The 14,335-nt window shown below is 38.3% G+C and overlaps 2 protein-coding genes across 3 annotated transcripts; both read left to right on the top strand.

Moving 5' to 3' along the window:
* LOC145224783 (extracellular matrix protein 2-like) lies at positions 1-5,667 on the top strand. 2 transcript variants are annotated; one of them, XM_080091360.1, is made up of 10 exons: positions 1-114; positions 310-385; positions 476-602; positions 1,123-1,336; positions 1,789-1,949; positions 3,116-3,274; positions 3,340-3,444; positions 3,809-3,922; positions 4,410-4,543; positions 4,957-5,667. In XM_080091360.1, the coding sequence occupies exons 1-10, from the start codon at positions 42-44 to the stop codon at positions 5,069-5,071; spliced, it is 1,278 nt and encodes a 425-aa protein (XP_079947486.1). In that variant the 5' UTR covers positions 1-41; the 3' UTR covers positions 5,072-5,667. The 2 variants fall into 2 exon arrangements, with proteins under 2 accessions (XP_079947486.1, XP_079947487.1); XM_080091361.1 differs by lacking the exon at positions 3,340-3,444.
* A 196-nt stretch (positions 5,668-5,863) lies between these two features.
* LOC145224785 (protein pelota homolog) lies at positions 5,864-7,343 on the top strand. The gene has a single exon (XM_080091362.1). The coding sequence runs from the start codon at positions 5,931-5,933 to the stop codon at positions 7,077-7,079; it is 1,149 nt and encodes a 382-aa protein (XP_079947488.1). The 5' UTR covers positions 5,864-5,930; the 3' UTR covers positions 7,080-7,343.
* Positions 7,344-14,335: the final 6,992 nt, after the last annotated feature.

Genomic DNA, 14,335 nt, shown 5'->3' with positions numbered 1-14,335 from the left:
ACGTGAGGTTGCAGAAGGTTGACCTCTAGAAGTTTATAAAGATGAATCCTTGTTTGTTGCTGTCGATAATTTTCTTGCTTGATTTCACATCAGGTCAGCATGAAAGACAACCAGGTAAGTTTGTATTATATTTTGTGCTTCGAAAACCTACATGCTTTGTTTAATGCAAAAATGTTGACGTACTGTTGTGACCAACCCATTTATTACACAAGTGCATATTCGCTTATGGTATAACTGTTAAAACTATTACTAATAAATACAGAACGTAATAATGATTTTAAATTTTCAACAAATTTCGAAAATTTCCAGTATCTGATGAAGAGCGGCATCTACTGGTGCTCCCTGGATCGTACGGGACTCCCCCTAGTTCGCGACTCCTTCCGAGGTAATTTCGGGGGAATACCCTTTTGTGTTAATTAGTCTAATAAGTGAAAACTCGAACCAACAACAATGAACCGATTGTTGCCGATTAAAGGTGCCCGGAAGTTTGTCGGTGTTATTCCAACATCGCGCTCTGTTCGTCCAAAAACATCCGGGAAATCCCAACCAGAAGTCTTCCTCGCAAGGTGGCGCACTTGTTCCTGGAGCGAAATCATATTGAGGTGCTGGGTATTTTCCTTCTAAAACTACTTATAGTTGATGAAAATGCTTTTCTGTACAACTTGTCATAAGATATTTGTGGGTATCAGTGCAAAGGACGCGGCTAATGGTTAAGTTAGGGGGAAAGATTTCCAAAAAAAATAACAAACATTTTGTGGGAATCTGTGTTTAAAACCAACCAATAAATGCACAACATGACCTCACTGAAATCTTTTGGTTGTAATATTTAATCCTGTCCTCCTCGATGGTTTGGTCAACTAAGGCTAACGGTAGTCTTTTCTGATGATTCTTTTTTGTCCCAATTACAAATTTTTGAAACCAAATTACGGATTAAACAAGTATAAACGAATGTTTGTTTAACTTTACATCAGTTGATCAAAAACGTTACCAACAAATACATCAAAAAAATTGGCTTCATTCAAATAGAAGACAGTTATCACAGAAAAACCTGCTATTGCTAAAGTTGAAATCAATACATTTAAGTGTAGTATTTTGCAAAACAATCACATATTTTCCATTCAGTCGATTCCTGCCCATATATTCGCGCGTCATCGAACTCTGACTCGGATCAGTTTCCGCTCGAACCGGATCAGCGACTCCGGAATAAACTCGCGGAGTTTCATCGGGTTGAAAAAGTTGAAACGACTCGATCTGAGTCAGAACGAGTTGACTCGGTTTCCATCGGAGTTACCCGATTCCTTGAGTGAACTCCAACTCGCATCCAACAATATATCAGGTGAAAGATTGTTTTTCTATTTGAATAAGTTTTCAGGGCGAAAGCGATTGATCGTTCGAGCTGGATTTGGTTTCAACAAGTGTGGTTGTGGTCTTCTAGGTAAATTTATATGTAATAAGCGGCAGACAGTGCACTTTGTTTCGCCCTGTATAGTCTCGTCAGTGTAATTGGTGATAAAAGATCGGTCATATTGACCAGTGTAGCCCATCCAACGGCACTCCAGTTTGTTGGAAGTAACATGCTGGAAACCCATGCCTCACCTAGTCTGTGCGACATGCCTAACCTAGTCTGTGCCACAACTGGAAATAAACTACAGAGGAAACTGGCTCACAAAATAAATAAACAAACTGTGATCTGGAACATAACTGACTTTCTAAAATCCAAAGCATAGGAATAAATAAATAAAAACTGGAGTAAAATTACTTTCCTCTCATGATGTTTTGTGTTTGCAGAAATTGCAGCCAACCTCTCATCCAACTTTTTCAACCTGACGAGTCTGTATTTGCAAGAAAACAATTTGACCGACGCGGGAATTGAACCCGGAACCTTCCGGTGTTTCACAGCACTGAAAAACCTCAATCTTAACTCCAACCTCCTCACAACATTTCCTCAGGTAAACACCATACGTAAGATGGAACCGGTGACATACAAAAGCGCGGTTTGTCAGTCTTGTCATAAGTTGTTGATGTTTTTCACATACCGTATATAGTATACTCGCCGATAGGTCGCGCCACCGTATAGGTCGCACTGTTAGTTTTGTGTTAAAAAAGTGTAATTTAGAGTTGACTCGCACATAAGTCGAACTAAAAATCTAGGGATTTAAAAGGCCCTTAGCCTAGCTTTTTTGCAAAAATAACTGGTGCAATTGGTTGTTTTTTTAGCATTGCATTGAAACCGCAAAACTATGTTTTCTCAACAAAGCGGGAAAATCCAACGCACGCTGAGCTGACGCATGTGCGTGTGCGCTCATGAAACTGTCTCGCATTGGTATGTGCGTGCACGAACGCATGCACCCGTATTCGATAGCACATTTCCACTACAATTCGCGTCTATAACGCGCACCCTTAATTTTTTATTGAAAATTAGTATAAAATTTTGCGCGTTATACTCGAATAAATACGTTATATCCGCCCAATAAGCCGACCGGAAAATACGGTACTTGCACTAGCCGAAAACTTTCAATTTTGTTCCGACTTGGTGGCGATTGGCACTTATGTCGAGCGGATAGGTCGCACCTATATTTATTTTTTTTTAAATAAGGAAAAAAGTTGCGACCTATCCGCGAGTTTATACGGTAATTGGTTAAGTCAGTATAGGTTCAAGGCCATTTATGCGTTCAAGCCTATTGAAGAAGTTTCTTCCAAGCTATCTGCCACAAACTTGTGTTTAACATGCAAAATATCATACTGCTATCGCTGGGCTTTTCGAGTGTGGTTAGGGTTTTGGTTTAAATGAAATATGCTTAATTTTGAACTGACTCTACACCCAGCCACACTAGTGTCATAAGTTTACGATAATTATTCCAACAATTGGGGCCGATTCGGTTCCGATGGTAAAAGGACAGGTTTTGGGTTTTTACTTGGGGGTTTCGGGCCTCAAATTTCAGTCCGGCTTACCCTGCTACATTCTTCAATTCCTTTGCACGAACCAATCCCAATCGGTTTGTCAGTTTCAATAGGCGTTACTTCAAAAAAACTTTAAAAAAATGTTCTTGTTGTGTTTTGATCGTCTGCCGCTCTTTTTGAGTAATCTGTATATTTGATTGGTTCAATTTTGCAGGATCTTCCAACATCTTTAAATTACTTAAGAATCGAAAACAACCAGTTGACAAGTCTTCCCAACAACATTTTTACGTCTCCCTCACAAGTACATCACGTGTACCTGCGAGCCAATCAGCTTCGAGATGAAAGTATTCCGTTCACTGTGTGGAAAAACATGGTAATTAACACTGTGACGACAAAGTACAACTATTGTCACGCAACAACGAACAATTTGAATTTCAGAGCAACTTATATTTTGTCGATATTTCACAAAATCAGCTCCGTACAATCCCCAGGGGACTTTCCCCTTCTTTGCGGCTGATTTTGCTGGAAAATAATTTGATTGAGGTAAAAAAAATTCTTAGACTAACTTAACTGAAGATTTCCTTTCAATTCGGCAAAATCTTTTTTCCTTCTTAAGAAATAATGTTTATATCGGTTATATTGTTAGCTTTACGGTTTTGTAGTGTGAGTTTTTGATTCATGTTGTTAAAACGAAAAAAAAACAGAAAACTATACAGAAGTATAACCATATAAGAGCAAACACTTGTTAAATACCGATTTGTAAAATATAATTGCTGTTAAAAACAGGAATAAACAAATGAACAATTCTACCAGTATTTTGACAGGAGTTATTTTAAAATCTGTTTTTTTCTTCATGAGCTCAAATGGTGTTTAAAAGCTAATTTAATTTTCCTTACCCTGTTTAAAGGTGCTGCACTGGCAGAGTTTCTGGGGTTTGGATAATTTGGAGCAGATCAGACTTTCCTTCAACCGAATTTCTCAAATTTCCACCGACGTTTTCGGACACCTCAGCAAACTAAGAGTGGGAATCATCTTTGAAATAACTTACCAGCAAACAAACCCATCCACTAATTGACGTCATAGTAGTTCTAATTATGACGTAGTATTGTCTTGGTTATTGTTACAAAAGAACAGATTAGTTATTTTTATAAATTTACGTTCGTCCGTAAAAGTATGTTGTAATATTTAAATAAACGACTTTTTAAATAATGTAATATTATTTTCACCCCTTTCACGTCTTTCACTATCTTTTTACGTCATAATAGCAAATTATGATGTGATATACCTTGTATTTAGTGGTTATTATGTATAGAACAATAATTCATAAGTATAAATTCTAATTTATTAAATTATTAAGTAATCCATCCTTATGAATTGAGATAAATATATTTCGCCTAATCATTAACATTTGTGTGTTTTTTGCAATTTTGAAGTGTAATGTAACATTACTGTACATGATAATTGCCAATTAATATTAAACTCATTTTGTACTACACGTTATTTTTCAGTATCTGAACTTGTCGTACAACAAATTGGTTTCCGTCCCACAAAACCTTCCAAGAAACATTTTGCGACTTTACCTCCAGCACAACATAATTTACACAGTACCGATCGACGCGTTTTGTGATGTGGATTCATACAGGTAAAAAACTGGGTAATTTCGCAATTGTATATGAAAGTTTTTTATGTCACCATATTTTACTCTGTGTGTTTCGAGTTGTCTTTAATTATCTCACTAAAAGAAATCGTAACTGCACAAACGTATGTAAATATCAATTAAACTACATTTTAATTGCGTTGAGTTGAGTTTATTTCGTTTGGTGAAAGAACACATAGCGACACAATTGCACTAAAACAATCACCAGGCCGGAAATATCTGCGCAACTTACAATGTTATGGAGCGCAAAACAGTAAAGGGCACACTTGGTGGATAGTGGCTGAACGCGCTGCAGCTACACTGTAAATTATGGTAACAGAAAAAAGCTATGAATGCAAATAAACTATACAGTGCGTGGATGCGGAGATAAAATTAACAACTTGTGTTTTGGTTTTTAGTTTTGTTGAATCGAAACTTCAGATTATCCAACTCAACAACAATCCTCTCGATTCCGCCCGAATTCCAGCCCTTGCTTTTTATTGTTTATCATCTATGCAAGTTCTAACTTTTTGAAATGTACACATGACTCGCGTCCAAATGCTAATTGAAAAGATTAATTTCTGCATTATCCAGGGCCACAGAAAGGGTGTAGAAGAGCGTTTTATTGTGATATAAAAGACTAATTGTTTTCTACGTTCGACAAAAGTTTAGCTGATTTTGTTTTGGACTAAAATTTAATTAGTTTTTCATAGAATACTGACGAGAACAATGGGTTTGTTTCATATGACCTTCTATATGTTTAGTATTCCCTGTTTTTTTGTAACATCGGTAACACAAACTGATGCGAGTGCTGGATTAAGGGTCTGCTGGCCTGTAGGCACATTTTATAAGTGGCCTGAAAATCAGGGTTGCCAACTAAAAAATAGAATTATCAGTGTTGCTAAATCATTGTCACAAAGATCTTTGTTGTAAAGTGGCCTGGATTTTTGACTGGCCTGTAGGCACGTGCCTACTTTGCCTAATGGTTAATCCGGCACTGACTGATGCTGATCAAATTTTCTGAACAGCAGTTGTGCCGTAATAATTGTACTTCAAGTGGTTCAACATTTGTGTTTTTGTACGATGTTTATGTGTACAAGATGTGGCGCAAAATAAATGTGCGAAAAATACTTGTGTTTTAATTGTTTGTAAATTGAAAATAACTGGTGAACATTTGTTTGCTGTGTATTGGTATAATGATAGTAAACCAACAGGTAAAAATGAGTTATATGAATGCAGGGTTTCTGAATTCTAAAATGGCTAAATAAGCAAGGACATTTAAAATTCACTAATCTTTACGCATTCAACTTCTTAGCTTGCATATTGTTTTAAAACTTCAGGAATTTTTAGGTTTTGTGAAAATATGCCATAATTCTGAAAATAAAACTACAAGATGAAGTTAATATATCGTGACATTGGTAAAGATTCTAGTGGTCAAGTAACATTAGTTGCAGAGGATGGCGAAGATATGTGGCATACTTACAACCTTCTGCAACCCGGAGACAGTTTAAGGGCTTCTACACTTCGCAAGGTACAAGTTGAGTCAAACACTGGAAGTGTCGGCAGCAACAGGGTTCGAACCACTCTCACTATCGCCATAGAAGCCATTGACTTTGACTCACAAGCCTGTATGCTTCATGTGAAGGGGAGGAATATACAGGAAAACCAGTATGTGAAAATGGGTGCTTATCATACGTTGGACTTGGAACCGAATCGGAAGTTTGTACTTGCCAAGAAAAGTTGGGACAGCGTACATTTGGATCGTATCAATGTGGCCTGCGACCCGAGCCAGAATGCTGATGTGGCTGCAGTGGTGATGCAAGAAGGTCTAGCTCATGTCTGCTTGGTGCTGGCTAGCATGACTTTGGTGCGAGCAAAAATTGAGACGCAAATCCCACGTAAGAGGAAGGGTAGTGTGCAACAACACGACAAGGGCGTTGAAAAATTTTTTGACTCTGTTGTCCAGGCTGTGATAAGGCACATAAACTTTGAAGTTGTGAAATGTGTCCTTCTTGCAAGTCCTGGATTTGTTAAAGATCAATTTTATGAGTACATGTTTTCGCAAGCTGTGAAGACAGACAACAAGACACTGATCGAGAACAAATCCAAGTTTCTCTGTGTACACTCCTCAACTGGATTTAAACATTCTTTGAAAGAAGTTTTAGTTGATCCTGCAGTGTCAGCAAGACTATCCGACACAAAAGCAGCTTCAGAGATTAAAGCGTTGCAAGATTTCTACAAAACTTTGCAGAATGAACCAGACAAAGCATGCTATGGAATGAAACAAATTGAAAAAGCAAATGAGAGCGATGCAATCGACACTTTGTTGATCACGGATGGATTACTTCGGTCCCAAGATGTCCAACTTCGCAAGAAACTTGTAACAATTGTGGACAGTGTAAAAGACAGCGGTGGAGTTGTTCGAGTATTTTCGTCGATGCACATCAGCGGGGAACAGTTAGGACAATTAACTGGAGTTGCAGCAATTTTACGGTTTCCCATCCCTGACATGAGCGACTCTGAAAGTTCTGATGATGATTGATGAAGTAAAGTGTCAACTCTAGAAATAATTATATTTATTTGCTTGTTCCTTTTATCTTGTATTTATTTTTGTCAACAAGTGCCCTTGTAGTTGTGGTGTTTTAAACCGAAAGTAGAGATAATTTTTGACAAAGACATTTATATGTGGGGTTGTGATATGTTTGTGTGGTGTACCATGTGCTTCGATACATTTTCTGTCTTATTCTACATTCAAACACTTTTGAAAGTGAACAAACTGTTTCAATAAAGATGCACACTAACTCTGCCAAGCTTTTTCCAACTGAATATTTTCATGAACCATTGTCAGATCACAGTTTGGAATTCAGTATGCAATTAAGTAGAATTTGCATTTAACTGGTATAATTTGTGTTGGTAAATATGGAGACTTTTACCAACAGATTTAAAATTCACATTTTAATTGGTTAATCTAAGCAGTATTTAATTCTATTAGCAAATATCAGCTACTAAGTGCAAATAATGCCACACTTTTGTTTGTTTTTTGTTTGACACCAATTGTTTGTTTTTAAACAGTTTGATGTCAGGCCACTGTAGTAAAACTTTTTTTCTAAACGCTTTAAAACAGTGGTTCTCAAAGTATGGGTCGCGCGGGGGCAAAAAATGGGTCGCGCTATGGTGATTCAATTATGCCCAAACGAACTATTAGCGCATTAAGTAAACACAAACAAATTAACTTAATGTAGTAGTAAAGTCACCGCACTCGACCACGTTGTACAGTAAAATGAACCAACCATTACCACATAGGACAATAGCCTTCCAACTTTACTGTTACGCAAATGGCGATTGTAACGTCATAGCACCGGAAATAATAGGACAAGTTAATCATGCGAAACTGAACTTGGTGATGTAACAGTAAGCGTTTAAGGATGAGTAAGTATTCGTACAAGGAAACGTTTTTAAATTTGGGATTCACTTCTATCAATGACCATGGCGCTGCAAAGCCACAATGTTTTTTGTGTTATGCAGTGTTGGCGAACGAATCGACCTCGTTAAGCCTGCAGCCATTTTGACATGGGCAGACTCCTATGCGGCTACGGCGTGGCCTCGAAATTGCGTCTCGTTAATACATTTTTTATGTTTGAGACTTGGGCCGTGAGATGTTCATAAAACTCCGATTTGGGTCGCGGTCAAAAAAGTTTAAGAACCACTGCTTTAAAACAATATGACAAGTAAACGATGTAATAATGTGTGTTTTTGCCTTGCGAAGGTCAGATTTGAGAAAATAAATACTGTTTTGCCATTGCGTATAAAAAACCTTAACTTGATAAAGTTAATTATATTTGCACAACCTTTTTCTCCAAAGTAATTTCATACAAGCCTTGTTGGAAAAGTCACTGTCACCAGTTTCGATTTGTTTCTGCAATGAAAAAAAAATAATGTGCTTTTTGCTGTGGAATAAATTTACCTAAAGGTTCTGACCAGTGTTTGGGAACATGGTAGAATAGAATCACTCCAGCTATAAAGTGATTGTATGTTGATAATTGTGTCCATATGTGTTCTTACCCAATAAAATACACCTGGTAGTTTACACGTTTATAGATTAGGGAAAAGTAGAAGTAATATTGGGTAAAGATGCTTAGAATCTGTTTGGAACAACATCGTGTTTCGTCAGAGGGTAAACAACGATAACTTTGCCACAAAACAATTAGGCTTGTGGGCAAAAGTAAGACCGAAATGCACTAAGTGGTTTGAAAATTTGTGTCAAAATTTCGAAATAGTTTCTTTTAAGGGCACTTTCAACTTGTTCCTCCCAACATAATCGCCCGTACGGTCAATGTCTCATCACAAGCTGCACTTATGAGACCTCGTTGGTCGAAACAGTGTGGACTACTATACCCGCAGCTTAGGTGCCGTTTTTGCTTGGAGAAAACAGGCGCTCCTGTTTCTGCAGGCAACGGATGTACATATGTCAACCGTATGCATATTATTTCCAAATTGATTCCGCTCTTGTGAAGTCCTGTTGTTCCAATACGGAAACACTTTGGAAATATGCCAACCGAATATCATCCGAATACAATGCACAAGTGTGAGACTGCAACTTATAACTCGGCAATCATTTTTCAAAGATTTAGAAGTTTGCTACTGACGTTGTGTGGCGAAAAAGTCTTTCCCGTTCACAGCACGCAGCAAGAGACACAAACACTTCGCCGTGAGGATTATTGCCACTCGACTAAACTTTCGAAAGTCGTTGAAAGTGAGTTTGCTGAAGTGTAGAGTTTGTGAAAAGAAAGAAAGCTTGTCGAGTCGCAACTGAACCCAACAATACTGTGCAATGTTAATTGATTGTCACTGCCACAATACTATATCAGTGAATCTGAGATTTGAACTATTTTAAGAGGTAAATTTCACTGTGTAAATGTTTTGACTTAGTGGGATTTAGGATGAAGGAAGAGATAAAGTTGCATTAGTCGCAAAAACTGCCTGCAATTATTTGTAACGGTTTTATCGATTGCGGATTCAAATGTCAAAATAAAATATAAGATTATTTCATGCAAGTTGCGTGTTTTTGGACCTGATCTGTCACAGTTAAAATCATGCTTGGTCAAATCCAAGCTTATGAGGCTTAACGCAGTATCACGCCATTATCTAAAAACAAACTATTTTAATTATTTGTCCTTTTGCGGGACAAAAAGAGGGGTTGCAGTAATGTCACTTTGAAAATTATTCATGCATCTAACCCATGGGTCAAAGGGTTACAGCAGGTCAAGTTTGCAGAGCTCTGGCAAATGTATTTTTACTCCGACGTTTCGACATCCTATACAGGTCGTCTTCTTTAGGGTAAATGACATTAAATGCGACTAGTTTATAGAGCAAAAGAGCTCTATAAACTTAATAAAATGCCTTACAGCAATAGCTTATTTACTAAAGGTCAGTTTAAACATGTGAATATGAATCTAACCCACAGAAAGTCAAATGAGATTGATTTAGAACATTTTAACAAACATGGTGACCTGCCTTGAAATGCTGAAGCAGAGCAAGCGTTACAACATTCAGAATCAGTACGCCACAAACCAGTACAACTTCGGTGCCGACAACCCGCCAACTTCTAGAGAACTTCTTGTTAATCCGTACCTGCGGGGGCTTTGCGGGGGAAACTCAGGTATAATGTGTGGTCACGTGATGTGTCTCGGGCCACGTGATTGGTTGTGTTTTCTTGTTTAGCGAAAGTATACACTTTGGCATAAACTTTTGTGTAGTTGTATCTTTAAACAGCTTTACGAGTGTAGTTGGAGTAAAAAAAATTTTCGATTTTTCTTCATACCCACATAAACAATGATATATTACGAACCGCAATATTGTTCTAAAAATGGTCCTAAATATCCTGGACAAAAACAGTGTTAACAAAATATTACCGAGGAATCAAAATCCGGTATTCGGCGTTTGTTTAACAGTGACTGGACGGCTTTAAAGTAGTATTTAACTTGCCCTGGGCGGGATTCGAACCCACGGACTTTAGATTTTCAGCTGTATCAATTTCACATCATCCACATTCCAGCGTATCTGCAACCAACCACACAATCTGCCGCTCCCCGGTTACTAAGCAACCGATTCCACCGTCTCAATCTCCGAGCGAGTCTTCCAACTCCAGGAGAGCGGAGTTTGAAAGAGGAATGGAGGAAGAACAGCGGGAAGAAGCAGAAGGAGTCAGTGGATGACGGAAATCCGGAAGAAAAGGGAAGAATCAGCAGAAGATCAAATCGCCAAGATGTGAGATTTTGTTAATTGTGGAAGAATTTGGATAAAATTTATCGCAACAATATTTTGTTCAAAGAGCACGCTTAGGAAACTTTTAACAATTAACTTTTAGCACCCCTAGGAAATTGAGCTCAAATGCATTATTTTCTTGTCCAATGTTTATTAGAAGCGTTTCCGAAAAATAATAAATGTGCCTGGATTTTACCGCAATAAATGGTTTTGGTGGAATTAATAAGTTTCAACGCAAACATCGAACACTAAACTGAAACCAACAATTAAACCGGTTTGTTTTCAGTCTCCGCGCACGAACCAGTGTGAAAATTCCACATCTCCTCCACGATTCCACGTCACAACTTCAGCGGATTGCGCAAGATCAACGAGATGGTTGGCAGCTGCAAGGCAGGTGGGATATGTGAGCGTTAAACTTATAGATTCCGTAGATAAAATGAGACTAGAATATTAGGAGCATGTTTAAATAGTTTTTGGAGATCACCTAAAAAAAACTGGGGATTTTTTTCTTTTAATGTTGTTGTTTTGGGGTATAATCTAATTAACTTACCTAAAGTATTTGTTGAGCCCTCATTTACCAATTATGTCCGATCCATAACGTTTTAACGTTGCGCAGCAATTTCCGGCTTGGTGATTGTTTTAGTGCAATTGTGTCGCTATGTGTTCTTTCACCAAGCGAAATAAACTCAACCCAGCTCAACCGTAAAGAGTTCGAATTCGCATTTAAATATTTCCTTTCCTTATCAAACTCCGTGATATTTAAGCGTTCAGCGACGAGGCCAACGGCACAGAAGCCCGAAAAAATTAAAAGAATTCTTCCTCGGACGCCATCCAGTGGTCGGGTCTTACCAATTCCTTTGTACGAGACCCCTCGAGCGCCCTCTAACAGTCCAAGGTCGTCGATCGTAAAATCGGAAACGAAACAGAAAAGTTATTCGCAAAGAATCGCGCAGAGAAACCGAATAGCGATGCGACCTCCGCGAACTGTGCATGGGAGCAGAGCGGAACTCATGGAAAATGCGGAACGATCCGCTGTTTCCGCAGTTGGGCCGGAAAAAGCGGAACACGCCACGATCTTGAGAAGATCGGGACTCTTGAACCCGAGAATGGCCACTAGTGGCGCCAGATACTTTCGATCAGGTTCACATCGTCCGCACGAGGCAACAGAGAGCCCAATCGAAAAGGAATTCGTTTCTGTTCCGAGAAAAAGATTCGCGAAAATACATCACGTGAGTAAAGTAGCCGAAAAAAATAATTTTCTAAATAGTTTTTTTCATGCTTGTTTTGATGTACGAGAATATTCGAGAAAAACAAATGACTTGGAGATGCAAAAAAACAGTTATGTTAATTTGTTCATTTATTTTTGTCAAGAAAACTGTATAACTTGTCTTTCGCACTTATTCGGTCCAAAGTAAGTTTTATTTGCACAAATCGCTTGCATTGATAATTGTGTTGTTATTTCCATTAGCAACCCAGTCAGCACGCCATGAAAGCTGCAAAACAAATGGGAATCCGACTTGAATCCGAAAGTACTCGACAAAACAAGTGAGTTTATGAGAGTTGCAGTTTACATGTGTGTGGTGGGTGTTTTTAATCGGTATTAACGGAAAATGTCCAACACTGTAGGCCTAAATAAGCTGTTGCTGCCAGGCATAGTATTAAGTCTATAGAGCTCTTCTGGCAAAAGTATTTTTATTCCGACGTTTCGACGTCCTATACAGGTCGTCTTCATCAGGGTAAATAACACTGAATGCGACTAGAACAGTGCACGATAAACAAAGGAAAAAAGAATGAAACGCAAGCACGTCACAACGCAACGAAAACACCGCGCGATAACGAATGATTGGGCCTCTAATCTTTGAGCAGGTGCCTGTAGCACGCTGAAAGCATCACGTCTGTTTTGATGTTCATTGTGTTGCCCCGTTGGTGAATATTCCATGACTCAAGAAATAGTCTTTTCCTGTAGTCAGGCTCCTGGGCCACAATAGACGCCGCATTGAAATCAATACGGTGGCCTTGTGATACTGCGTGATTGGAAAGGGCCGACTTCTTCGGCCTAGTGTAATTGTGGCTAAATGCGACTGTAGGCTGCAACGCGTTTTGCGCTCATCCCATACCGACAGTGCACTCAACTTCTTTGCGCTTTATATAGTGTTTCAACGTTGCGCAGCTAATTCCGGTTGCTGATTGTTTTAGTGAAATTGTTATGTTTTCAATATGTAAGCTTTTGCTGCCAGGCATAATATCAAATTGTCAATTGACAGAAGAGCTTCATAAAATTGATTCTTATGTTTTTTTTCACCAAGCGAAACTAACTCAATCTAAAATCCTTTCAAATAACCTAATTTTTTTTTCACGGGGTTCGAACCCAGGACACTCCCGGGGACGAATCCCGATCAGGTTTTTTATGTCTGTATATGGGTCAGGAGCGCCGGACCATTCGGCCAAGTTCCTGCCCTAAATAACCTAATTTTATCCACAGAAACGAACAAAACAAGCACTCTAGCGCTCTTTGCGGCGTGTCGGAGTCGTATCCACCGGCCAGTAGAGGGAGCTACTTCGCATGGGGCAGTTTTGCTACAAGTGCGCAGGACAAATATTTTGACAATGGAAAATGTTATTCGTCGATGGATTCAAGTATCCTGCGGCAGCAAACCAGCGTTGATCCAGTCCTGAACTGCAGGATTTTGTTGTGGTTAAAAAGTGTGGAAAGCAATCCAAATCTTTATTACGGATTTGAAACCGATTTAAAAGCAATAGAAGATTCTGAAAAAGCGCACTATGTTTCTGATGTTACGTAACAATTGATGTATTGTTTATAGACTACGTAATACATATTTATTGCGTTGTTTTTTTGCTAATATAATATTATTTTTGTTGTGTTGAAGTCTGTTTTTTTTTAATACTTGGCTAGAAAACCATTTTATCTGCAACGACAGGAAAGATTATAACCAAAACTGTCAATATATTGGTTAGTTTTATCGTAGCGAACAAACAAAAAAGGACAGGACTGAAAACAATAGTTCGTTGCACATTAAAAAAGTTTTTCGTTCAACTGGTAAAAAAAACGCACACAAAAGTTTTGACATAGTTTCTTTTTGTGAAACACTGCTGTTCAACGAAGCGCGCAGTGACGTCACGGCGACAGGATACCAGCCTGATTGTTGTGAAGGAAATGAAAAGTGAAAACATTTTTGGAGAATGGACAACATGTATTTATTGTGTTGAAGTTAAACCGACAATATTTCTTGCCAACATTGCTTACGAACTCAGTTTAGAAAAGTTAACTGTGATTTTTTGTACAATAACTTTATATCAGCAGTTAACACTCAGCACAGAGACAGACATGGCATGAAAATGACCACCATTGAAACCTGAAACAAACAAATTTTTTTCTGTTAGTTGGTGATTTGCTAATCTTATGAGCACACTTTCTTTGTTAACAAACGGGCCACTTAGTCTTGCTAAAGTATTTTTTGTGACTTCTTAAGTTTCCGTTTCCCTGCTTGTGTAATGATTAATTTTAAAACGAGT

This window comes from Phallusia mammillata, chromosome 4 (assembly GCF_965637545.1).
Source record: "Phallusia mammillata chromosome 4, kaPhaMamm4.hap1.1, whole genome shotgun sequence".
Taxonomy (NCBI): domain Eukaryota; kingdom Metazoa; phylum Chordata; class Ascidiacea; order Phlebobranchia; family Ascidiidae; genus Phallusia; species Phallusia mammillata.
Note: the sequence above shows the minus strand (reverse complement) of the source record. Positions and strands in the feature narration are given on the sequence as shown.

What these genes read in the sequence shown, in the direction of transcription:
- LOC145224783 (XM_080091360.1), top strand. Translation starts at nt 42, where the DNA reads ATGAATCCTTGTTTGTTGCTGTCGATAATTTTCTTGCTTGATTTCACA. An exon ending in TCAGCATGAAAGACAACCAG is followed by an intron (nt 115 to 309) that starts GTAAGTTTGTAT and finishes GAAAATTTCCAG; the next exon opens with TATCTGATGAAGAGCGGCAT. An exon ending in TCCTCACAACATTTCCTCAG is followed by an intron (nt 1,950 to 3,115) that starts GTAAACACCATA and finishes TCAATTTTGCAG; the next exon opens with GATCTTCCAACATCTTTAAA.
- LOC145224785 (XM_080091362.1), top strand. Translation starts at nt 5,931, where the DNA reads ATGAAGTTAATATATCGTGACATTGGTAAAGATTCTAGTGGTCAAGTA.